Source organism: Panthera pardus, unplaced genomic scaffold (assembly GCF_024362965.1).
Source record: "Panthera pardus isolate Hobbes unplaced genomic scaffold, ASM2436296v1 HiC_scaffold_6, whole genome shotgun sequence".
Classification (NCBI taxonomy): Eukaryota; Metazoa; Chordata; class Mammalia; order Carnivora; family Felidae; genus Panthera; species Panthera pardus.
This window is the reverse complement of record NW_026526991.1, coordinates 79,063,811-79,089,635: the sequence shown is the minus strand read 5'-3', so window position 1 is coordinate 79,089,635 and position 25,825 is coordinate 79,063,811. Positions and strand designations below refer to the sequence as shown.

Genomic DNA, 25,825 nt, shown 5'->3' with positions numbered 1-25,825 from the left:
CTCCCTAACATCCACCTCTGAGGAATCTGATTTTAAAAGCTTGCCTTGGTAACTCTGCTAAGCAATTAGGTTTTTAGCTACTGGCCTACAGAGTAATATTTACTCATTCATTCAATAAATAATTTTAGTGGTTGGTACTGCCAGGCAATGTTCTCGATAGTGATGTTTTAGGTGTCGCTGATCTATCAGTGAATAGAATAGACAAAAGTCTTGGCTGTCATGGAACTTACATTGTACTGGGATGGGTTATTTTTGTTGTTGTTGTTGTTGTTGTTGTTAACAGAGCATATAAACATATCCTTGTTTCTTCTCTCTCTCGTGGCATTTTCTCCTATTACAGCTCCCTGTACAACTATTATAGCCCATCTAGGCCATATTGAATACATGCATATAGAACAATGAAAGATCATAATTTTTGACCAGATACTTCAGATTACAAGTAAAAGTTGCCAGTGTGTTCTAAAATGAAACAAAACAAAAAACTTTGTTTTCTCCCTTTGCCTCAAAATGCATAATCATATATTAAATATGGATTCTAGGAAGATATTTTAAATATCAAGTTTGCACAGGTGCAAATGAGGACAAAGAATTACTCTCTGCACCCTTTTCTTCTAATCATAAAGCTTATTTCTTCTTCCCTCTATTTGTATGTGTATATGCAAACCCAAACAAAATTCTGGAAGTTTCATGGACCTAAATGTAAAACTCATTCTTCTTCATTGTAGAGTTATATAAAGGTAAAATGAGGCTTTCCAAAGAAGAAAGATTAAGCAGGTAGTAACTACATGACCATCAACTCACCATATGGAATAAGTTTTGCAGAAGATACAAGATTGGTTTGGGGAGGTGATGTTGATCCAACTTGGTTTGAAGAGTCTACGGAGAAAACATTTTTTTAATTGAAAATATTTAAAGTCATCTACACTAGCTGACCCTGCTTGCTTATCCTGGTCAATCATAAAACCACTCTAATGTTGATTTCACTACTACAATCTTTCCAGTGCTAAATGCCAGATCCCATAGATGTGATTGGTTATATTTTTCTTAAATTCCTAGTGTATCTGACACTTTTAAGCATTTCTTCCTTCTTTGGCTTCATTAAATTACTCTCTTGATTTTCTCAAAAAATCTACGACCATCTCTTCTCAATCTCAGTCTTTTTTTCAATATCCTATCCTCCAGCCTGCAAGATATTCCACAAGGTACAGTTCATAACCCTATTACTATTCATTTGCATATATATGACTTCCACATTTCTCTCTTAAGTCTCTTTTCTGAATTCTAGATGTAGAATATGCTAGCTATATTCATCTGGATCTCCCACAAGCTCATACAAATCCACTTGTCTCAAATGAAACCAATTGATTTCAAGAGTCAACACGGTCTTATGTTTCTCTGTATCATTTAGTGGCTTATCATCCACCTAGCCACTCAAGCTAGAGTCCTCAGAATCATGCTGGAATTTTTCTACTTTATATATCACCTTTGCCACAACATATCTGATCAAGGACTACACCTAAAATAAATTCTTACAATGATTTATTCATTACTCTCCTTGTAAATTCACTAATCTCTGCCTAATCTTTGTCTCTATCTTCTACATTACTACCAACGTTTGAGTTCTGGCTCCACCTCTTGGCAGTTATGCATCTTTGGGAAAGCTACTTAACCTCTCTGAACTTTATTCCTTCATCTGTGAAAAGGAGAGCATTGTATAAACCTCTTAGGTTTGTAAGGAGGAATAAATGTGGTAATGCATGTGAAATGTTTAGTCTATACTTGGTACAGAGCAAGTAATCAACAAATGTTAGCTGGCTATCCTATCACTCTGGTACCTAAAACTGAATGCCCTGAATCCACCATGATATGACTCTTGCCTCTTCTAACATTCCAAAACTTGAACACTGCCAAATTATTTGTAGTTTTTTGTACATCACCCATTCTTTTCCACACTAGGGTCTTTAAGGAATGATATTCCTTCCATCTTAGTAAAGGCTGCTTTATTTTCTAGAATGGCTAGAAAACTATAAATCCTTCAAAACCCTGAAATGTCCCAAAACAGAGACAGTCAATCTCATTTCTGAATTGCATTCTCTAATCTAAATTATCTACTTTTGATACAAGGTGCTTAAAGTGTTTTTTGATCATTGAGTGGATGTAGTTTCTTAGCTTCACCAGAGGTTCTTGTTAAAGCACAGATTCCTGGGCCCCATCACAGATCTACAGAACCTAAATCTTCAGGAGTGGGCACAGGAATCTGCAGTTAAAAATTTTTTTAATGTTTATTTAATTTCGAGAGAGAAACAGAGAGTGAGCAGGGGTGGGACAGAGAGAGAGGGAGACACAGAACCTGAAGAAGGCTCCAGGCTCTGAGCTGTCAGCACAGAGCCCGATGTGGGGCTGGAACCTATGAACTGTGAGATCATGACCTGAGCTGAAGTCAGATGCTCAACCAACTGAGCCACCCAGATGCCCCAGAAATCTGCATGTTTTGGGGCACCTGGGTGGTTCAGTAGGTTGAGCGTCCGATTTTGGTTCAGGTCATGATCTCGCGGTCTGTGAGTTCAAGCCCTGCACTGGGCTCTGTGCTGATAGCTCAGAGCCTGGAGCCTCCTTTGGATTCTGTGTCTCCCTCTCTCTCTTACCCTCTCCTGCTTACACTCTGCCACTCTCTTTCTCTCATATAAATAAACATTAAAAAAAAATGTTTTTTAAAGTAGGCTCCATGCCCATGACCCTGAGATCAAGACCTGAGCTAAGATCAAGAGTCAGATGCATAACCAACCGAGCCACCCAGGAGTCCCAGGAATCTGCATTTATATTTTGTCACCAAGGTGTTTCAAGCACCGTAAATTCAGGTAAACATGGCTAAGTGATCTTCCGTATAACTATTTTCACAAGCAAAAATAATTACTGTGCTAGTGCTTATCCTCACCTGAGAGCAAAAAGGTGAAACTAGCCTTGAAGCCTTGGAAGTTATTTTCACCATCACTTTTAAAATGAATCACCAGCATATTATGAGGACTGAGTATTGGAGTAGGGTTTAAGATCCCACAAAGTTTAGCTGTAAAAGTTTTGGGAAAGTTTGATTTACAGTTACAAAATTTTTTAAGTCAGAAAACAGAGGTAAAACATTATCTAATTTTTTCCCCAGCAATTCTGGTTTTCTTTAACTTTGGTTTGTAGGCACACTTTTCCATTGTATGTGGGAGTGAAACACTAGTTTCAAGATAACTATGTGTTGTAATTTTATCTCATAGAAAAACACTCTACAGATAGAGAAAAGACATCTGATTTTTAGCATGCATAGAAATGTCAATTGACTTTTAATGTACACAGTGCGAAGGGGCGAGTTAAAGAAAATCCCAAACTTTGTATCCTCCTTTCAAAGGGAAGGTGGCCATGCTGTAATGTAAGTAACACCTGAAATCTGCTTCACTTGAAGCCCACTCTATACAGATCCTATTCAGCTGGATGAGGGGGATTGTGCCTCCACTCAGCTGCCCTGAATATCCAAACATTCCCAACCCACCTATATTCCTGGGTCTCAGACCCACACTGACATCTAAGGGACAAATAATAGGTATATTAAGGGAGTGGCTGCACAGCTGGAAGAGATAACTTCTTATACTAAGTAAACTGGTAGGTCAAAATGCAAAGTATATTTGAAGTTTTCAAAAATTAACTTTTAAGATTCAAGTAGAAACTATAGTTTTGGTTACTTTGGTTACTTTTGGTTACTTTTTTGGTTACTAGACTTTTCAGTTACTTTTTTTGGTTACTTTTTAATACAAAAAGGAATTTAAAAAATTACCTTCAGTAACTGCCAAAAATGTATTCAATGTTACTATTTCCTTTTTCCCTGGGACTTCACATTCACCTTCCAAATATTCTGAAACATTCTCCAAATTTTACATGTTTCTATTAAAAATCTTACTGGTGAGGGGTGCCTGGGTGGCTCAGTCGGTTAAGTGTCTGACTTCAGCTCAGGTCATGATCTCACATCTTGTGGGTTCAAGCCCCACGTTGGGCTCTGTGCTCACAGCTCAGAGCCTGGAACCTGCTTTGGATTCTGTGTCTCCTTCTCTTTCTGCCCTTCCCCCACTCGTATGCTGTGTCTGTCTGTCTCTCTCTCTCTCTCTCTTTCAAAAATAAATAAACATTAAAAAAAATCTTACTGGTGGGGCAGCACCTGGGTAGCTCAGTCAGTTTAGCGTCCAACTTTGGCTCAGGTCATGATCTCATACCTGATCTCAGACCTTGTGGGTTCGAGCCCAGTGTCAGGTTCTGAGCTGACAGCTTAGGATTCTGTGTCTCCCTCTCTCTCTGCCCCTCCCCCGTCTCATGCTCCTTCTCTTTCTCAAAAATGAATAAACATTAAAAAAAAATTTTTTTAATCTTCCTGGTGAATCCATTGTTGGCTCATCGGTTAAAGCTAAAGTTTTTTGACACGTGAGTTTCCAGAATAAGAAATCCTTATTCTCATTCAACTTTGTGTCACCCAAGGAGGCCAGTCAGTGTTACAACTACTCTTGTTCTTTACAGATGGAATGTTACCCACCTAACTCGTGCTCCTCTTCAGGATCACCATAAATCACAACAGCATCATAAATACAGTTCGGGCTAAATTCAGTGATAAAGTCCTCAAATTCCAACTGTGCCAATTAGAAACATAACCAGAGAAATGGTCAAGGAAGAGAAGAGATGAACTTTAAAAGCTTCCCTCTGAACATGAAAAGGCTGGCAGTTACCCCTCCTATTCTATTGACAGAAGCGTAAGTAATTGCAGCCTCTTTGGAGAGCAATTTGGCAATGACTATGAGGTTTAAATGCACAAATCCTTTGACACAGAAAGTCCGCTCCTGGGAATCACATACATCCACATGTGCCCAAATACATGGACACAAGAATGTACTACCACTGCTGGTAAGGGCAAAGACTGGAAATCCACTAAGTGTATATTATTGGGACCTGACTTAAATTATGGAATATCGGGGCCCCTGGGTGGCTCAGCTGGTTGAGCGTCCGGCTTCAGCTCAGGTCATGATCTCACGCTTTGTGAGTTCGAGCCCCGTGTCGGGCTCTGTGCTGACAGCTCAGAGCCTGGAGCCTGCTTCCAATTCTGTTGTCTCCCTGTCTCTCTGCTCCTTCCCCACTTGTGGTCTGTCTCTGTCTCTCTCAAAAATAAATGAACATTAAAAAAATTAAAAAGAAAGAAATTATGGAATATCACACAATATAATGTATGCAGTTAATGAAAAGTGCTCTGTCGACTCATTTGGAAAGATCTTTGAGATCTTTTTAAGGAGAAAAAGCATTGCTAAGCAATGTAAATATATGCATGTTTCTAAATGCTCAGAAGATCTCCCTAGGGACACTCTAGTGTTGCCATTAGGAGGTATGATGGGTGTTAGATGAGAAGGAGGCCTACTTTTCGATGTATTCTCTTAAACTGCTCAAACTTTTCAAAGCACATTTATAGATCCAGATGTAGGTTGATATATTTATATATGGAAGCAAACTGAAGCTCCTAGTCATAATGGCAGTTTCATAGCCAGGATGAAGCAAGTTCTGCCTAACCAACACAGCTAAGCTCTCAATGAAGTAAAGATCTTCCTTAGCTGCTTACCTTTATAATGTGTTTCTCCGGAGCACGAATGAACCAATGACACTTTACATTCATGGGATACGAGTCAGGATAACTGGCAGAGTGAATCATCCCTTCTTCCACCAATACAGCTACACTCCCACAGCCTGAACCTGTTGAAGTGTCAGGGAAATCCAAAGTGAATGGCCAAAGGCATTCCCTCTTCCTTATCCCCATATCATATAAAAACATCAGGAAATTGAATATCTGAGATACCAGCTTCTGAGTTCTTCTGAACAGCAGTAAATGTAAGCTCAAAGCTGCTGCCACTGTTTTCTGGATCAGAAACAAATGTAACTGTGGCCTCACTGGTCTCAGTCAGCAATGGTGAAGGCAATTTATCTCCACAGACCTTACCTTAAAAGGAAAAGAAATTGAAATAGCATTACTAAAAATGTCACAAACTTGTTAATTTTTTTTCCTAATACTATGTTCCAGGAACTCTGTGTTCTCAACCCACCAAACTATTTACTGGTTAATTTATTTTTTCCACACTGTCTGTATCTGTGCTTTTTCAAACTCAATCTCACATGTCTAAATTCTACTCATCCTTCAGGGCCTGACTCAAAGTCCGGTTCTCATAAACCGTCCTAAATACCCACTGAAGTAAGAGGTACCTTTTCTGAGTCACCACAGCACATTTCCTGTACCATGTCATTTTCTACTTTATGGTACATGCTTAGATACCTTATCAGACTGCAATTGCATTAGAGCAGAGTCTGTTTTTACTCCACATATGTGTAGGACTTGATATGATATCTGGCACATAGTTGATTTTTTAACAAATGATTGGTTGAAAGAATGGTTCCTAGGTAAATTGCAGGCCTGAATGTGAAATCATTTAGTCAATGAATATTATAACCCTTAGCACAATACCTTATCTACAGCATCCTGTCGATTTGCAATAAGCTATTTGTCCTAATCACTGGCCTAGGGAGACCTAGAGACCAAGGTCTATACCAGCTCTAGAGATCTTCTATCAAGATGCTTAACACATAATATTTCAATTAAAGTTATCAATTATGCTTATATAGTGTATAAGTGGTATTCCACAAATGACCTGAAAAGATCTATTGTCATGGAAGAAAAGAACATTATAAAATAATGTGAAGTTCAATGTGTATAGTTATTATGTATAAATGAATATACAGTACCCCAAAATGTTAACAGCATTTATCTCTAGGTGGTAGGATTTTTAATGGTTTACATTTTCTTCCAGTTACTTACCTGTCTTTACCAAATTTGGCAAACAGGCACCCACTTTTGTGATAAAACCAAAAAACAAAATAGATGTTGCCTTGAAAGGAAGTTTCTGATAATTGTGAGATCAATGTCATTCAAAACTGCTACTCAACCTGAGAAGGGAATAGCTCACTCAATATGCCAGTCATTGGTTCCTCTCTTACCACGCACATCTGCCCCTTCAGGAAAGGGACAGCATATAAAGTGTTCTATGGCAGATATCTAACTTCAGGTCCCTTTGCACGTCTTCAGTTGTTCAGATACTCTAACATGACAAGAAAAAATAAATGTAACATACGTACTAATAAGCACTCCATTGCTTGATTGTAAAGATATATAGCCATGGTCACAACCAACTTGATTTTGTATGTCTAAGCTTGCAAATTTTATCAGGATAATTTTATCTTCTGGTACCATTATTTTCCACATACATGAGCTAGACAGGGGAAGGTGGAGAAAGTATAATAAATGGGACAGTCAAGTGTGACAAATAAGATCTAATATATGGGCTTTAGCTCATAACTTACCAGTAACAAAAATCATAAAGACTATTAGAAGATAAAAGGCAATGGAAGTTCCTTATGTAAGAATAATTTGTATAGGCTCAAATTGCTGGCATTTATCCAACAAATAGAGGCGTTAATTAGAGAGTGGCTGGAAACCACCCTTTAAATTTCATTCAGTTATAAAATGCTAGGATTCTGATCTGTAAATTGAAAACCCTAAGATTCACCTCTTTGTTCTAACTTATTAGCCTAATTGAAAATTCATAGTTTTCACCCAGAAGTCAAATTATGGGTCATGAATTATGGATTGACCATGCTGCATATGTTAACTCTAACCAGCCACATCCTCCAAGGTCAGCCTGGATCTCAGTCTCTGCAGGTGCAATGTCACCTCCCTAACTCCCAGTAAGGTCAGCTGTGACCTTTTATTAACATCTTTAGAAATATGTCTAAACATTTTGAAAGGAGTCTTACATAATTTAACACATAATCTTTTACTTTTATTTTCCTACACGAATTTGTATTATTAAAGAAAAGAAACCCCAGCAGACCGTAAATCCTTAGCATCTTTTGTGCCTCACATTCATTGGGCTGCAAAGCACTCTTACCTGGAATCTAACATGTCAGAACAAACCTCTTTCTAAAACTTGGCAGTCTTTCTCAACAGACTTAGACCTTTTTTTGTTGTTGTGTTTTTTTACATAATTTTTTTAAGTTTATTTATTTTTGAGAGAGAGAGAGACAGCATGAGCGGGGGAAGGGCAGAGAGAGAGAGAGGGAAAGAATCCCAAGCAGGCTCCATACTGCCAGCACAGACCCCAAAGCAAGGCTCGAACCCACAAAACCATGAGATCATGACCTGAGCCAAAACCAAGAGTCAGACAACTTAATTGACTGAGCCACCCAGGCACTCCATCAACAGCCTCAGACCTCTTAACAGTATCACTGCCCTCTAAGTAATAAGTGTTCAGGACTGTAGGAGTTATCCAGCTTTTTAATGCCCTGTTTCCAAAAACCAAATGTAACAATTCTTACTAAATATCTTCTCAACCAGAAACTCCCTGCTTTACTTTTTCAAGTCCATCATCTTGAACATCGAGGTCAAAATAGGCTGCTTAAATATTATTAAAATCCCTCTTTAAGCACTTCAATTTATAAAACAATAAGCTGTCTAAAATATTACAAAGCTCACTTTTTTAGGCACTTCAATTGAAAAAGCACTCCACATCTATCATCCTTATTGAGGCTCTTTATAACCCTCTGAAGTGGGCAGGGAGAAATTACTCCCCTTATTCCAAATAAGAAAACTGTCATGATATTAAAAGACTCATCACACCTCACACATAATAGGAAATATAGGTTGGGCTTTATGGCTTCAAAGGCAAGTACTTTCTCCTGTTCATCAAATTATTGTCTACCTCAAAATCCCTACCTCAGTGATAGAAAACAGATTTCAAATCATAGGCCAACCTGGTTTGTTGTTAGTGACTGCTGTGTTGCAAAGGATTCTGAGGTCTAATCAAGCTAAGTGAGAGAGGATTACCAAAATTAAGCTTTGATTTACCTATTCAAATGTTTATTGAGCATTATTATATGCCAGGCACTGTTCTAGGCTCTTAGAAATGCAATGTCTCCCACAGGCATGAAAGGGGAGAGATGACCTGAGTGTCCTTTATCTGCCAGGTCTCAGGATCTAGGTACCACCCAGCAGAATAAAGATAGGCTTGGAGGAACTGTGTAACTCCTTGCTCCTTCTTCACATTATTTGTTTCTATCTTAACATTAGTTAATTGACTCCATCTTCAATTAATCCTTCTACCATTCTCAAGGCTGCTTAGCATAATGGAGAAATCACTAAGATGCAGATTGATTCCGTATCGCATTACATTTCTAAAGCACGTGTTTTTTCCTCCACATTGGAACATTCCAGAATCAGAAGGTTCTTACAGTATAGTCTTACAATTAATTCTTTTAGACTTAGATGGACACAGTTCTTGCAGAGAGGAATGATCTCTGGCCAGTCACCCAGGAGCACTATCAACTGCATGCTACTTACGTTATTTTCAGGTGTTTCAGACTATACGGGTGGTAGGAATTTTAGACTACATACCTGCATAAGTATTAGCTTGTGATTCAAAATCTCAGAGAAGATTTTTACCCGTCTCTACACCAGTGTCAAGGTAGGGGCATGTAGCTTTCCACATGGGTGGGTGTGTGCCTGGTTTAGCCTTACACTGAACATACAGCTTTTGGTGTCCCATCTTTATTTGAAATCTCCTGATCCTGGGTATTTTTTATTTCTTTGTTGAGTACATAAAATAACAATTTTACAACCAGTTTGTTTTAGATTTGCTGAAATACAGTATCAATTCATGCTAATACTGAGTTGTAAAGTTGCTGAAAGTCTTCCCATTAATCTCTGGTTGATTCATTTTAGTCCTTACATGCTATTAAGTATCTTAACTATTTAATCTCAACTTCATCCTCTAAACTTGAAGCAGCTAAAACCTTACAATTACTAAGAAGACATCTAGTGTAAATTCATTTAACCTTCCTATAGGTAACCTGAATTTTGTTATTGTTGTTGCCTTCTCAGGAAAGTGGTTATTCTTCATTTTTTCCAAAGCTAAATCTTCTTTAACTGTTGTGTTCTCATGAAACATCCTTCATGTATTTATACATTTCTCTTGACTCATCTTACTTTCTTCTGCTCATAAGCACAGTTAAGCCTAACCCACCCACCCCACCCCAACACAACAACAACAACAAAAAACCCTGCTTCTCTTGAAACCTGTCCTACTATCCGAAAGCCACTGTCCTGTCTTCCTCTTTCCCTTCACTGTTAACTGTCGCCTCATCTGAAACAAGGGCAGCAAACCCTCACTCCCATGCCTCCTACAAGTCAAAAACCCTCATGTTAATTATAAGGCTCTCTCTCTCTCTCTTACAACCACATTTTCAACTCAATATCAAATCCTGTGGTTCTATCACTTTTCACCTCCTCTACCATTGCAAACCTGGTCCCAAGCCATCGTGCTTACTGGATTATTGATGTCGATACCAATGACACTAACAGGGCTCAGCTCTTGGTCTTTCCCTTCCAGAGTCTATATTCTTTTTTTTTTTAAGTTTATTTATTTATTTAGAGACCATGCATGCACAAGCAGGGGAGAGGCAGAGAGACAGGGAGGGAATTCCAAGCAGAATCTGTAGGGCCATTGCAGAACCCAATGCAGGATTTGAACTCATGAACCATGAGATCATGCCCTGAGCTGAAATCAAGAGTTGGACGCTCAGCTGACTGAGCCATGCAGGTGCCCCTATGGTCTATTTTCAATGAAACAACCAAAGTGATCCTTTTTAAGTGTGTCAGATCATGTTCCTTGTCTGCTCAAAGTCCTCCAATGACAATACATCTTGTAGGAAAATTCAAAGTCCTTCTTATGTCTTCTAAGTTTGACCACGCTAACCATGACCATTTCCACCCATCACTTAGCTCTAGTGCTTTGCTTCTACTGTTCCCCAGATATACCAAAAATTTTCCTGCCTCATATATGCCATTCCATCTGCAAAGAATGTTCCTTCCCAAGATGACCATATGATTCCCTCCCACATCTTATTTAAGTCTTTGTTCAAATATCATCCTTATAATTAGGCTTTTCCTGAGCAACTTCTCTAATATTGCACAACCATCCCACCTTCTTGCTATGGTTTTCTGCATAGCGCTTACCACCTCCTACTATTATTTATAACGTTATTTGTATTACCCCTGTTCTCCATTTTCCACCTCGTCTCCAAAGGAAGCATTTCTGTCTGTTTCATTCACTGCTTTATTTCTAGCACCTGAAACAGTGCTTGGCACATCTTAAAGCTTTGATAAAAATGTTTTGACTATTTGATGAAGGAAAGATACCAAGTCTTCAACAACCACTCAGCCAGTTATGAATATAGCTCCTGATCCTACAATTCTACTCAATTAGCTGCCATATCCAATGGCATTTTATCTCACCTCATTTTGCCTTCTGCAATATTTAACACTGATAACAACCGTTTTTGCCTTGAAAGTCTTTCCTGCAGAAATCTCTTCAATACTTCATTGTCTAAGTTGAATCACAGGTTCTCTTTGTTTGAGGGTAAATTGGCTGTCATCTGCATGTCTCTTAGCCCAATGTACAAATGCTTTCTACAACTTCACCCATAACCATCCATGCTTTTCTCAAATATCTACTTATAAAGGAAATTCATTACTTCTGAGGAAGGCCATTAGATCTCAGAACTCTTTCAAGTTAGAAACTACCTTCTATTGCAGGGTGCCTGAGTAGCTCAGTCAGTTAAGCGTCTGACTCTTGATATTGGCTCAGGCCATGATTTCGTGGTTTGTGGGATTGAGCCCCACATCATACTGCATGCTAACAGTGCAGAACCTGCTTGGGATTCTCTCTCTCCTTCTCTCTCTCTACCCCTCCCCCCCCCCAAATGAATAATATAAATTAAAAAAAAAAAAGAAACTACCTTATATTGGATTGAAATCTGCTTTCTCCTAACCTTCCAGCTCCTTATTCTCAGCTCTGCACTTCACTGGAGCAAGTCCAATTCTGCTTCTGTAGTAGATCCTCAGACAAGACAGTTCCTTCCTCCTCTCAAGTCTTCTTTGCATCAAAACCATTCCTGGTTCCTTCTACCATATTTCCCAAGATATCATTTCAAATTTCTTTCCATGTTAGCCATTGTCCTTCAGATAATTTCTAGCTTATCAGCCTCTTTCTAAAGATTGTACCTGGAGACCCCTCCCAATGCCCCTGCCCAGGACTCTAATAAAATAGGACTCTCACTCTTATTCTAGATGCTATTTTCCTCAAAGTTTAAGCAAAAATGGCAAAGCCTTTATTGGTATTACATTACTAGGTTGACACACAGAAAGTCAACCTGAACTTTTTAAAATTTTATTTTAGAGATAGAGTGTGCATACAACCTGGGGAAAGGGGGGAGAGAGGGAGAATCATAAGCAGCCTCCATTCTCAGTACAGAGCCCAATGCAGGGCCTGGTCTCATGACCCTGGGATTATGATCTGAACTGAAATCAAGATTCAGACACTAAACCAACTGAGCCACCAGGTGCTCCTCAACTTAGACTTTTAAGACTTTTAAATATTGGCTGAAATTAAGCCACATTATTTCCTTTCTATATTTACAACAAATATCTACAGGTCATTATACATTCATTTTATAAATTATAATCTTGCCACCATTTTAGTTTCCCATTGCTTACAGCAAAAAAATCTAATCTTCTCCTCATGGAATTTAAGACACTCTATAACTAAGAGCTAACCAGCCTTTTTATCTTCATTGTCCACTGCTATACCAGTTCTTATTTATGCTAACATTACTGTCCAGCTGTCCTGTGACTCACACCGTCCAAACAACCATGATATTCTCTACCTCCCTGACATTTCTTACACATTATCCCCTCTACGTGGCATGATACGTTGAAATCTCTTAGACACTAGAGCTACAAACAACTTCATGAGCTATAAAATTATAACTATCCTTCAATGCGTAGTTTCAATACTATCCCCTTCACTAAAACATTCCTACCTCCATGTCTCCCAACCACGGTATAAACACACACATGCCTCACAAACCACTGCAATGCGAATTAGTCTTTCTATTTCCAAAATACCACCCTACGCCTGGGTAGTGTGGATTATAAAGTTTATTGGTCTTGTTTTACAGTATAGTTTTTTATCCAGCTCTTTCTTCTTACCAGATTATAAACTCACAGAACTATGATCTACCTTTGCATATCTTTTTTTTAAATTTTTTTTTAACGTTTATTTATTTTTGAGACAGAGAGAGACAGAGCATGAACAGGGGAGGGGCAGAGAGAGAGGGAGACACAGAATCTGAAACAGGCTCCAGGCTCTGAGCCGTCAGCACAGAGCCTGACGCGGGGCTCGAACTCACGGACCGTGAGATCATGACCTGAGCCGAAGTCAGATGCTTAACCGACCAAGCCACCCAGGCGCCCCTACCTTTGCATATCTTTAAATGCTCATACAATTTTTAAAATTCAGAACACTTGAGGAAGTGAAATACTTGCAAAACTTATTTCTAAAGCTTAAAGGTATCTTTAGAGGGGACAGAGTATGTAGAAAAAATTTAGACAGTGAAACATATTCATCTCCAGCTATTTCCCATCTTCTGGGAAATAAAATATCACCATTATTACAGAAATAAGTAGGAAAGGATTCATCACTAAATTCCCGTAACAATCTCACTAGCAGATGCTTTCAACATTGGATATTTGAAAATATCAATTCAGATAAGCTCCAGTCTTAATACTACTTGTGCTGATGATTTTGTATTGGTGGATAGCAGAAATACCAATCAGCAAATGTTTGCTAATCAGAAAATATCAGATGAAACATATAGACTTTTATGTTAAGCAGATTAAGAAATTGAAATACTAGACAAAATTCACAAAACATAGCCCCTTAAGTGGCCTGATATTGGGGGGTGGAAACCCAAGAATCATTCTACCTTGGATACATACCAATTATGAGAACAGCTGCTTTCTTTGGAATGGAGGTAACGAATCTTCCCATTTTCTCCAAATAACACTGTTCTCTCAGATTTACAATCTTTCAAAATGTAGAAAAAAAGTTGATTATTTACTTCAGCTATGAACAGAATTTCAAGATATATGATACATAGCTTGAAGCTTTGTAATTTATATAATTTATATTTATGGGAATGCATGTTTTTAGATGCTTTGACCTAGACACTATACTTAGACTTCACTGAGATAATTTATAAATCATAATGTTCTTTTCTTTACCCAAGTTCTTCAGATTTAATATTTCTTTATCCAGCTTTTGCAAATCATGAGTCACATCGAGGTTTCAAATTTATATTACATGGCACTAATATGGCTTTCTCCCCCATCTCTCACTAGGATATCCTGGGTTATAATAAAATACCTTTGTATAAAAATACTAAAGTAAAAGTTCACAAGTTTTATATTTAAATTTTTTTATATTTAAATTTTTAATGTTTATTTTTGAGAGAGAGCGAGTGCACAAGTGGGGGAGGGGCAGGGAGAAAGGGAGACACAGAATCTGAAGCATGCTCCTGGCTTTGAGCTGTCAGCACAGAGCCTGACACAGGGCTTGAACTCATGAACCATGAGATTATGACCTGAGCCGAATTCAGGTGCTTAACTGACCGAGCTACCCAGGCGCCCCGAAAGTACACAAATTTTAGCAGTGACATGTCAAGTCTCTATCATGCACTCAGCAATTTCAAATTCCAGTGTCACATTTTAATTGTTGGAAACTAGAAGAAATAGGCAACTGTGGCATGAGAAGCTTAGATGATGTTAAGGAAGTATTATTTAAATAAATTGTCACATTGTGCTATTATTTGACTGTGGAATTAACCATTACTGGCTGATTTCATTGGCATTTTAAAATATTGTTACTGTTAACCTTTGTTCAGGGCTTATTAATCCTCTTAACCTTCTCTTTCAGGTGATGAAAACTGAATAGAATTGCTACCAGGAGAGACTCTCCCTGTGCAGTAATGTCAATGAACAGAACACTTTCACTCTGAGGTCCAAATCGGAGTGGCAAGCCTGCTCTAGTCAGAGGGAGCTCTGGTGCTCAGCTGGACCAGTTAACAGTGGTGCTTCTCGAATCATCAGCAAGGTGGCTGATCTTGGACTGCAATGAGGGAAGGCTGGAGGGAGCCCTGTGCTCTGACCCTCTGGCTCCCGGCCTTGAAATGACTTGCTTCTTGTACTGAACTGCTTGGTCCTGTAAGTTGTGTGTCCTCACTCGCTCTGTTCTGCAAAGGCTGCCCTCTTGCACAGGTGCTGTCCCTCTGCAAGGCAAACCTTGTATCCCTTGGGACTGAGCCCCTCTGCCTTGTCCTCAGTGCTCTGACAGCTCTCAGGGGCTTAGCTCACCTCATCTTTCATCACTGGGCCAACATACTCCTCTGTCTTCCCAAATAGTAGGAAAGTTCCCTGAGGACAGGCTTGGCATCTCCAGATCCACATTTGTTTTCCTAATTCTAGATTTTAGTGCTGCAAAACAAAGTAACCCTCCAAGGCCTCCCTTATTTTCCCCACTGTTGTCAAGTAAAATTAACAAAGGTGAGTGGGGAAAATGGGAGGTGAGTAATTTATTTTTAGTGCTCTAAACTAGTTTAGAGGAAAAAGGTATGTCACCTGGATAAATGAAGCAAGAATCCTTTCTCAAAGACTATTTTTTAAAAAATCTCATCATTACAAAAAAAGACCCATATCTCATGAAAATCTACATGAACATAAACTTGAAGATTCAGGCTCTGTCCAAGTTAAGTTCAAGTTAAACTGAAAGAGATCAGTTCTCATGAATTCAGAGATTTAAGTTTATATACATTGGATTAGGAATTGAAAACCAGACAAAGTCATCCTTTCTTTTACAGCTTAGTTCTGATTATATCTGCAACATATCAGAATAACTACCCTTGAAATAAGCATGATCAATTTTTGATTTAGAACAAAAGGCAGAAGGATGAATTCACAGAAATTATACCTACCTGTGAATGTGTTCTGAGTGATAAAATCCATCAACTCAAACACCTTGGAGAAAATGCCAGGTGATGCCCTTCTATGGTTATTTCTTAAAGGCCAACCTCTAGTCCAACCAGCTCCCTGGGAAGTTATCCCAGCAAGGACCCAGATTCCATTGCCTCTTCTACAAACAAATGGACTTCCAGAGTCTCCCTTTTATGGGACAGAAAAAAAATGAAACTTGAAAATATTCACGAGTTAAAAGTATTTCAGCACAGGGGCGCCTGGGTGGCTCTGTCGGTTAGGTGTCTGACTTCGGCTCAGGTCATGATCTCACAGTCCATGAGTTTGAGCCCCACATCAGGCTCTGTGCTGACAGCTCAGAGCCTTAAGCCTGTTTCAGATTCTGTGTTTCCCTGTCTCTCTGGCCCTCCCCCGTTCATGCTCTGTCTCTGTCTCAAAAATAAATTAACGTTAAAAAAAATTAAAAAAAAAAAAAAGTATTTCAGCACAACAACAAACAGCACTCATCCCAAAGAGAGAAGTAGTAGAGGCATATATACCCACTGGTTACTATCAATCAACATTTTTTTTATCCATCTTTTTGCCTCTTCATCATTAGTTTCAAGGTACAGTCTTTTTGCCCAAATGTAACCTCCTTACAATTAGTGCCTGCAATCTTGTTGAGCTAACACTTAATTTCTCTCTTGCCCCTACTTGTTTGTGAACAACCACATGCATTCTGCAACCAGTGAAAGGAGCAGGGGGAATTGACAGGTACATTCTTCCACTCTACTTTGCCATCTGGAATTGCTAGGAAAGACTGGGTCATATCCAAGCCTACAGCACCAGTGAATTGAGTCAAGTTCATGCAATGGCTGAAGGCTCTCAGAACAGAGGCCTAATTTTGTCCCAGGGTCTACATGTATAGGACTGTTGGTTCTCAGAGTAGAGGATAAAGAATGCATGATTTTAGGATCCTTTCTTTAATAATCCTTCATAATAATGTAGTGCTTTGGGAACATGGGTCAATTCTGTGCCGGACTAAACCCTCTTCAAAAGGCAGAGAATTGAGGGTTTAACTGCCCGCCCCCCAAAGGATTGCTTCTCAAGGATGCGGACAGGATAAAACACCCTTAATCTACCTGTGTCCCAATTTAGAAAGTGGGATAATTGTAAATTTCTATCTCTTCTCTTCCAAACTCTCCCTGCTCCTTGTCCTGTCACCACCTGCCCCCTTGCTCCAGAACAAAAAAGTCAAGAAATTTTCCAACAGATAATTTTAGGGAGCTTCCTACAGCAGTTTCAAGCTGCTTGCTGGGGAAGAATAAAAACTCCCAACTCCTCCAATTAAAAAAAAAAAGTGGTTTTTCAAGTAAATTATCTTCTCTATCTAAAACTTAAAACTCATGTCTTTCACAAATTGGTCTCCTTTTCCTCTAACTTGTGAAGATCGGTCTTCTTTATAAGCTACTGTAGTCAGCCTTGGGAGGTCATTCACAACATGTTTTAACCAACAGTTACTATAGCTGTGCCATCTTTGGTCAAATATTGTACAAACATTGGATTCTGCACTCAACACTTAAAAAAAGTCACAATGTTTAACAAAAAGTGGAATGAAAAATAATTCACAGATAGACCTAATCAGATAGAGCCAAAGTGCTCTTGCACCATTCCATTAGGTTGGAAATGTTGAACCCCCCTCCCCATCTTCCCTCCTTCCATCTTCCCAAAAAGAGGGGTGGGGGTAAGAATGGGCACGGAACAGGAAAGAATGCTCTCAGGCCAGGTCAAGTAAACCTTTTCAGTAGAAGCATGGTGGAAAGACGAACAAAAAAAGAATGTTGAAGCAATTATTCCCCAAAAGCAGCTCATGGGAAAAGGCAGAATCCACTATCACTTATATGATACTGAATAACTGGGCTGGCTTATGCTTTTTACCTGGCAGGCCTCCTTTTCCCCATCAGGAAAACTGGCACACATCATGGTCCTCCCCAGGAGAGGAAAATTCATACCCGTCAGCACAGAATTACACGTTGTGTCGTCCATGATGGGAAGCTCCACTTCTTGTAGGACATCTGAATACTCTGATGCTGTGGAGATGGACTGACGAGTTAGTCAACAATTGTCCTCACTGAAACAAATCAGTAAGAACCCTACAAGTATAAAACTATTTCAACCATGTTTAGGGGCACCTGGGTGGCTCAGTTGGTTAAGCATCCGACTTCGGCTCAGGTCATGATCTCACAGTTTGTGAGTTCGAGCCCCGCTTCGGGCTCTGTGCTGACAGCTCAGAGCCTGGAGCCTACTTCAGATTCTGTGTCTCCCCCTCTCTCTACCCCTCCCCTGCTCACGCTCTGTGTCTGTCTCTCAATAATAAATAAATGTTAAAAAAAAACCCTATTTCAACCATGTTTAATCAAAATGTGGAAGTCCTTTTGTAAGGTGTGAATTATATTCTTTCCTAAAATCAGATATGTGATAAAGGACATTTTTTTTATTAGCAGATTTTTTTAAGGTAATATAGGCAATTGTATCTTTCCTAACCATATGCTTCAAGTTTTCCTAAGTAGAAAACTTTAGTCAATAAAGCAGTATTTGTGAAATTCTTACTTTTGAAAAATCATAATATTAAAGACAAGGAAATTTAACTATTGTGACCATTTCCTGATTATCCTTTTACTGTATTCTTCCTCATCTGTCATAGTTACTGCTGGTTTTCTTTTTCTGACACATCATAACCAAAATGGTCAGCAGAAGTTTTATGTTGAGCCTTAGATACAGACATTTTTACAGTGAAAACAACAAGAAATTCTCACTGGATTATAACTCAGGAAAAAAACAAAAACAAAATACAATGAATATATTACTCGTGGCCAATACAATTTCTGCTTCTAGTGGGCAAAGAAATCTAAAACTACTATATATTTTTTGATGCCTCTTACTCTCTGAAATCTTGCACCATCCACTGGTCATGCAAAGAAGCCCTGCTTCAAATTTATCATCTTTATGGGGAAGACAGATTGGCTGAACAGCAGTTCCTGGAAAAAGAAAATTTTAAGGTTCCTAGATAGGCAAGTGATGCTGAATATATTTAGAAAAGTAACATCCAGTTGTTTTCATGGCTTCTACACTTTCCCTCTAAATATAATATTGATATATATTTTAAGTTTTCCCCTCTCATAAAAAACTATTCCATATCTGTAGAAATTTAGAAAAATGCAGAAAAAGTAAAATAGGAAGAACATAATCCAGTGTTATACACACCACCTTGATCCTCCAAAACTAACATTTTAGGGTATACACTTGTCCTTTTTTTTTTCCTTCCAAGATTTTATTTAAATTCAAGTTAGTCTACATATAGTGTAGTATTGGTTTCAGTATAAGTCAGTGATTCATCATTTACATATAATACCCAATGTTCATCCCAGCAAGTGCCCTCCTTAATGCCTATCACCGATTTAGCCCATCCCCCCACCTACCTTCCCTCCAGCAACCCTCAGTTTGTTCTCTATCATTAAAAGTCTCCTATGGCTTGCCTTCCTCTCTGTTTTTATCTTATTTTCCCTTCCTTTCCCCTATGTTCATGTTTTGTTTCTTAAATTCCACATATAAGTGAAATCATGGTATCCGTCTTTCTGTGACTTCTTTTGCTTAGCAAAATAAACCCTAGCTCAACCCATGTCATTGCAAATGACCAAGATTTCAATCTTTTTGATGTCTGAGTGATAATATTCCATTGTATGTATATATGTGTATGTATGTATCTTTTTTTACCCATTCATCAGTTTATGGGCATTCCATAATTTGGCTATTGTTGATAGTGCTACTATAATGCTATAAACATTGGGATTTTTTTTTTTTTAACGTTTATTTATTTTTGAGACAGAGACAGAGCATGAACGGGGGGAGGGTCAGAGACAGAGGGAGACACAGAATCGGAAGCAGGCTCCAGGCTCTGGGCCATCATCAGCCCAGAGCCCAACGCGGGGCTCGAACTCACGGACCGTGAGATCGTGACCCGAGCCGAAGTCGGATGCTTAACCGACTGAGCCACCCAGGCACCCCTAAACATTGGGATTTATGTACCCCTTTGAATCAGTGTTTTTGTATCTTTTGGATAAATAATGGTAGTGTAATTGTAGAGTCATAAGACAGTTCTATTTTTAACTTTTTGAGGAACATCCATACTGTTTTCCAGAATGGCTGCACCAGTTTGCATTCCCACCAACAGTGCAAGAAGGTTCTCCTTTCTCCACATTCTCATCAACGTTAGTAGTTTCCTAACTTGTTAATTGTAGCCATTCTGACAGTTGTGAGGTGGTATCTCATTGTGGCTGTGATTTTTATTTCTCTGATGAGTGATGTTGAGCATTTTTTTTCATGTGTCTGTTAGCCATTTGTAGGTCTTCTTTGGAGAAATGTCTGTTCATGTCTCCTGCCATTTCTTAACTCGATTATTTTTGGGGTGTTGAGTTTGGTAAGTTCTTTATAGATTTTAGATACTAGCCTTTTACCCAGTATGTCATTTGCAAGTATCTTCTCCATTCTGTAGGTTGCCTTTTAGTTTTGTTGATTTCCTTCACTGTGCTGAATCTTTTTATCTTAATGAAGTCCCAATGGTTCATTTTTGCTTTTGTTTCCCTTGCCGCCGGAATCTAGTAAGAAGCTCCTATGGCCAAGGTCAAAGAGGTTGCTGCCTGTGTTCCCCTCTAGGATTTTGATGGTTTCCTATTTCACCTTTAGGTCTTTCATCCATTTTGAATTTACTTTTGTGTATGGTGTAAGAAAGTGGTCCAGTTTTCCCGATAACCTTTGTTGAAGAGACTCTTTTTTCCATTGGATGTTCTTTGCTGCTTTGTCAAAGATTAATTGACCATATAGGCATGCACCAATTTCTGGGTTCTATATTCTGTTCCACTGAGGGTATACCCTTGTTTCTAAAGGATAGTTTCCCCTAATGGTAATCCAGTACTACTATGTGGCAAGCACTTTTCTAGATTCCAGTAAATTAGCAGAAAGATAAATCCTTTACATACAAGGGTGTGTGTTGGGGTAGCAGGAATGCAAATTATAAATAAAATAACTTATTTGGTTGTTAGGTAATATCACTCCAGAAAAATCAGAGTAGGGTAAAGAAGATCCAAAGTCTGGGGATTAGGGAAGATGGCATGGGAAATGTAGTTTTAAATATGATAGTCACGGCAAGTGCCTTTGAGTAGATAACATTTCTTTTAATTAGGCTTCATACCTAGCCTAGAACCCAATGCAGGGCTTGAACTCACCACCCTGGTATCAAGACCTGAGCTAAGATCAAGAGTCAGACACTTAATTTACTGAGCCACCCAGGTACCCCTGAGCAGATGACATTTGAGTAAAGCCTTGAAACGAAGTGGTTATCTGAGCAGAAAGTATTTCAAGAAAGTAAGAAACAGAATGGAAAGTCCCTGCAGTGGGATAATGTCATATATGCTTGAGAACAGTTGGCCAGAATAGCTGGAACAGACTAAGGAAAAAAAAATAGTGAAAAAACAAAAAACAGGCTAGATCTAGGGCTAAGAGGACAGAGATGGCAATTGATAAAAATATTGATTTCCATCTGAGTGTAATGAAGAACCACTGAAGTGTTTTGAACAGAGTGACATAATATAACCTAGATTTTAAAAAGTATTATTCTGGTTGTTAGGTTAATAATAATTAGGCTTTCAAAAGAGAAAGCTAAAGACAATTTAAGAGACCATTAAAATTAACCCAAGCAAGAAAGGATGGTAGCCTGGAACAGGAATGTAAGAGTAGACCGGGCGAGGCAGAAGCCATGGGACTTGTGATGGATTAGGTACACAATGTGAGAGAAAGAAGAATTAAGACTGAGTGCAAAGTGTTTAGCTTAAACAACTGGAAGGGTAGAGCTGTCATTCATCAAAATCAAAGGCTATGGGTAAAGTAGATTTAGGATACAGAGGACAAGATTCTGTTTTAAACATATTAAGTTTGAGATGCCCATTAGCCATCCGGGTGGGTGACCAGTAGGCAGTTAGCTATACGACTCCTATTAATCCCAGCAGCATGTGTGATAGGTAACATTTGGGTTAGTCTTCAAGCAGACGGTGTTTACAACCTTGAACCTGGATGAGAATACTAAAGGAGGGCAGATAGAGAAGAGGTCCAGGGACTGAGCACTCCAACAGAGGTCACAAAGAGGAGGAGGTATCATCATAGAAGACTAACAAAGGGTGCAAAAAGAGGTAGGAGGAAAACCAAGGGACTCCTGGAACTCAACTGAAGAAAATGTTTCCAGGGAGAGTATGAGCCAGTCTGTCTAAACTCGTGCCAAGTAAGCTGAGGATTGAGAATTTACCTTTGAAATTTAGCAACATGGAGGCCAGTGACTGTGACAAGAGCAGATTTGGTGGCAGGTCGGGGTGAAAGTCTAACTTGGATGTCTAACAGATATCTCAGACCTAATACACACAATTATAAGAACTGAGGAGAGGAAAACGACATACCTCTCATAAGTGGAACTTCATAGCTTTTCTATAAAGGGGAACAGGGAAAAGGGCAATAGTTTCTTTTGGTCACAGGTGATGGGAATTCCAGCATCTAACTTGAATGAGGCTTGCTTGCTCATGATTACAGATCCTTCAGGGAACCTTCCATCCAGAGCCAAGATTCAAGCAGGTAAGTTTCCTGATACCCTCACTTTATGTGCCGTATCTCTCTCTTTTTTCCCCCCTGTCTTTCAAAGCATCATCTGTTGTGAAGTCAGGGGTTACATGGGAGACACAGATCAGATTCACCCATCCCCCACCTCTCCTGCCAGATAGGCTTCTTGCATGACAAGTTAAAGCTCTAGGTTCTTAACGATCAATGGGATGCCTCAAGGGAAGTGGCTTATTTCAATGCCTGGCCAATTCTTCTAGATTTGTGCTCCTTCATTGTTTTGGGTCACGGATCACTTTACTTTTTTGCATTAAAAACAAAAAGATTTTAAAAATTTTTTCTAAAATGTTTAGATTACCTGTGCTCAGTGTCAGATATCTAGTCCATAACGAGGAGAGAAAGAAGTCTCTGAAAACATTTTCAAATGTCCCAAAGTCCCAGGCTGGAGCTTAGTATAAGTCTAGAATATAGCCCAGTCAAGACAAAAGACTTAAAATGCAGATTAAGTTAAGCATATAGAATTTGTGTCTGGGACTTTCAATCTTTACAGTGCTTTTATATGTTATAAACAAAATTTTAAGAAGGCCAAAACTTAGCTATTCTAATAGTACCAGATATACACAGAAATTAATTGTTAACTGGTACAGAATTAATAAAGCACAATTTTCTCCTACATTTTTAAAATATGCTAACTCCCCTTACTTACCAAACTTGACTTTGTGTTTTAAATACAGCAGTGCAATATCCGAGCTCATATATCCAAGTCTATTGTACTCAGGATGGATAATCATTTTTGAAACAGGAATCTTCTGTTCTTGTTTACCCTCCAGAAAGAGGTTGTGCCCCCCAGTCACAGTCAGACTCTTAATTTGCTTCCTAAAACCAAAGAAAAACGTTCCAATAAGTATAGCTGTTTCCCCCAGGAAAGACAGTCTTGTTTTCACTCACTTAAATGAAGTGATTAATGTAACTTGAAGCATTTCTAAGTCTTCAAAGAAGATGTACCTTTATTAATGATTACTACCAACTATCATAATTGCCTATACATTATAGGGATATGTAAAGTCATGGCTTTCCATCAGAGTGTTTACATTCTGTGAACCCTTTCCCCTCTCAACAATTGTAGTTCTGCATGAAATATTTAAGGGCGGCCTCTTTTTCTTTTTTTGTACTAGTCTATATATGCTCTGTTATTTTTAACAAGATATAAAAGTTGTTCCTAGAACTGTCCTTTTCTTATTATCAGCATCTCTCTTAATCTGGCTAAGTATCGGTTCTTTTCACAGTATTGTCTTCCTCCTAATGACTGAAATTCGTATTATTAAAACGTTGGAGCCTCCATTTAACAATAAATGTCAATAATTTACTAGAACAAGTAACCATCGCCCCCACCTCACCACTAACTCCACAAATTATAGAGGACATCTAGGATCTCTGAGGTCTCTAATTAGTAGAGTAGGAGGCACAGGAAATCTTGAGACAGATAAAGGTTTCCTGGGATCAGGAAGGTCAGTGAGTGGGTGGACCAGGTGGAAAAATTCAGAAAGGGATGGGGATTGAACTTTGCAGGGTATTTAGAGCTTCAAATCTCTCAGTCCCATTGCTAGGAGCCAAGGTTTGATAAGTAATGGAAATCCACAGCTTACTCATTGAGGCCAACCAAGCAGTGTGCTGCTGTAACAACCAGATCATCTTGGATCAAGCTTCCTGCACAGAAGCGGTGCTCGCCTAATTTTAGGGAGACCTGCCGAGAAGAAAAGTATGAACACAACAAATATGCATCTCCCCGTGATGTCATCTCCTTTAGAAACACTTGAAGTCAACTCTCCTTGTATAACATTCTTAAGTTACCGATACAATTGGTTAGGAAGAGATTTCCCCCGAAGTAAACTTTTTGGCAGACAGGGTTGAATGGGCTTAAGAGAAAAATCACCTGTTAACCAGAGCTGTGATATCGGAAACCAGAGGAAAACGTCAGCATTTCTCATTCAAGAGCTCAGTGCTTTGGTTATCCTGACCTGCCACGGTTGTCCACCAACTGCTGAATCCCTCCAGCGAGTACTTCCAGAGAAGAACCCAGAATCCAAGACAGTTGTCCTACGTTCGACATCAACAGCAGGGATCCCACACTTCAGCCCTGTGTGTGAGAGAGAGCACCTGTGTGTGTGGGCACGCACCCGGAGCACCTCAGGTCTGGATTCCCTTGATCAAGACTCCACCTTCAGATTTTCCTGGCCTCACACAGATGTTCTGATATCACCGAGCAGCAGACTATCCCTCTTTTTTTTCTCAAGATATTCCCAAGACTGTCCCACAATTACCCCATGTTGACTAGAACTTGCCTCAGGACTCCCCTGCCTCTTTATAGCCTGAGCTGCCTTAGGGAGTCCCCGGGGGGTTGGCGGGGGGGGGGGGGGGGGGTGCAGGATGAGCTCGCTCCTTCTGGGGATCCATTTGGGGGTTACTCTGGGAGGGTGAGCATTACGTAAATTAGGTGGTCATAGAACACCATATGTTACTCAGAAAAGAGACATTTGGCTTTAAGTTACTTCTAATTGGCGATTGTTCCGTGGAGAAGGCGCCTTAGCATAAGTGCCTAAAGCCTTGAACTCCAGAATCCAAAGAATTTCCAAAAGAAAACCTGGCTCAGGGCTGTCTTTGGGAACTTCTGGGCCTGTACCGGCCCCTCACCCTTCCCTCTCCGTGGCCGAGGGAGTAACGAAGTCTCTCTCCCTCGCCAGCACTCAGCCCTGGGCCGCAGCCTCGGCGCCCAGGGTCCGGGGTCCGGGCTCACCTAGGCTTTGGGGGAGGCCGACGGCGAGCAACAGCAGCAGACCCGCCCCGGCCAGCGTCCGCATGGCCCCCACGCGCCGGGACTCCGCCCCGCTTCCTCCCCCGCAGCTGCGGAAAGCGGCTACAGCAACGAGCCCCGCGGAGCGCCCGCCGCGCTCTTCACTCCTGAGCGGGCGCCAATGAGCCGCACCTGCGGCGCCGGCCGGCTCACAGCTGTCTCGGCCCGCGCTCAACCCACGCGCGGCCGCCCCACGTTGCACAGCTACCCGCCTTCTGGCCTCGAGGTGGTCGCCGCTCACAGGTGTGCAGAGGGCCCTACCGTCAGATCCAGGTGATCTGGAATCTGATCAGTGGCCTGGAATGCTCAGCGCCAGGGAATTCTGGCCCAGACCAGGGAGTGTGGCCCAAACCCAGGGGCGA

General features: G+C 39.9%; 1 protein-coding gene across 1 annotated transcript in view; it reads right to left on the bottom strand.

The window, feature by feature from the left end:
* The window catches only part of OVCH1 (ovochymase 1), a 54,357-nt gene extending 29,419 nt beyond the window's left edge, over positions 1–24,938 (bottom strand). The window contains exons 1-14 of the mRNA XM_053895344.1: positions 24,934–24,938; positions 24,631–24,814; positions 24,259–24,356; positions 23,319–23,488; positions 18,898–18,993; positions 17,894–18,045; positions 15,979–16,165; positions 13,949–14,036; positions 7,192–7,325; positions 5,864–6,004; positions 5,630–5,760; positions 4,562–4,655; positions 2,936–3,064; positions 802–876 (exon numbers count right to left, since the gene is read on the bottom strand). Coding sequence (XP_053751319.1) covers positions 802–876; positions 2,936–3,064; positions 4,562–4,655; positions 5,630–5,760; positions 5,864–6,004; positions 7,192–7,325; positions 13,949–14,036; positions 15,979–16,165; positions 17,894–18,045; positions 18,898–18,993; positions 23,319–23,488; positions 24,259–24,356; positions 24,631–24,814; positions 24,934–24,938 — 1,684 coding nt within the window. The remainder of the gene's footprint in view (positions 1–801; positions 877–2,935; positions 3,065–4,561; positions 4,656–5,629; positions 5,761–5,863; positions 6,005–7,191; positions 7,326–13,948; positions 14,037–15,978; positions 16,166–17,893; positions 18,046–18,897; positions 18,994–23,318; positions 23,489–24,258; positions 24,357–24,630; positions 24,815–24,933) is intronic.
* Positions 24,939–25,825: the final 887 nt, after the last annotated feature.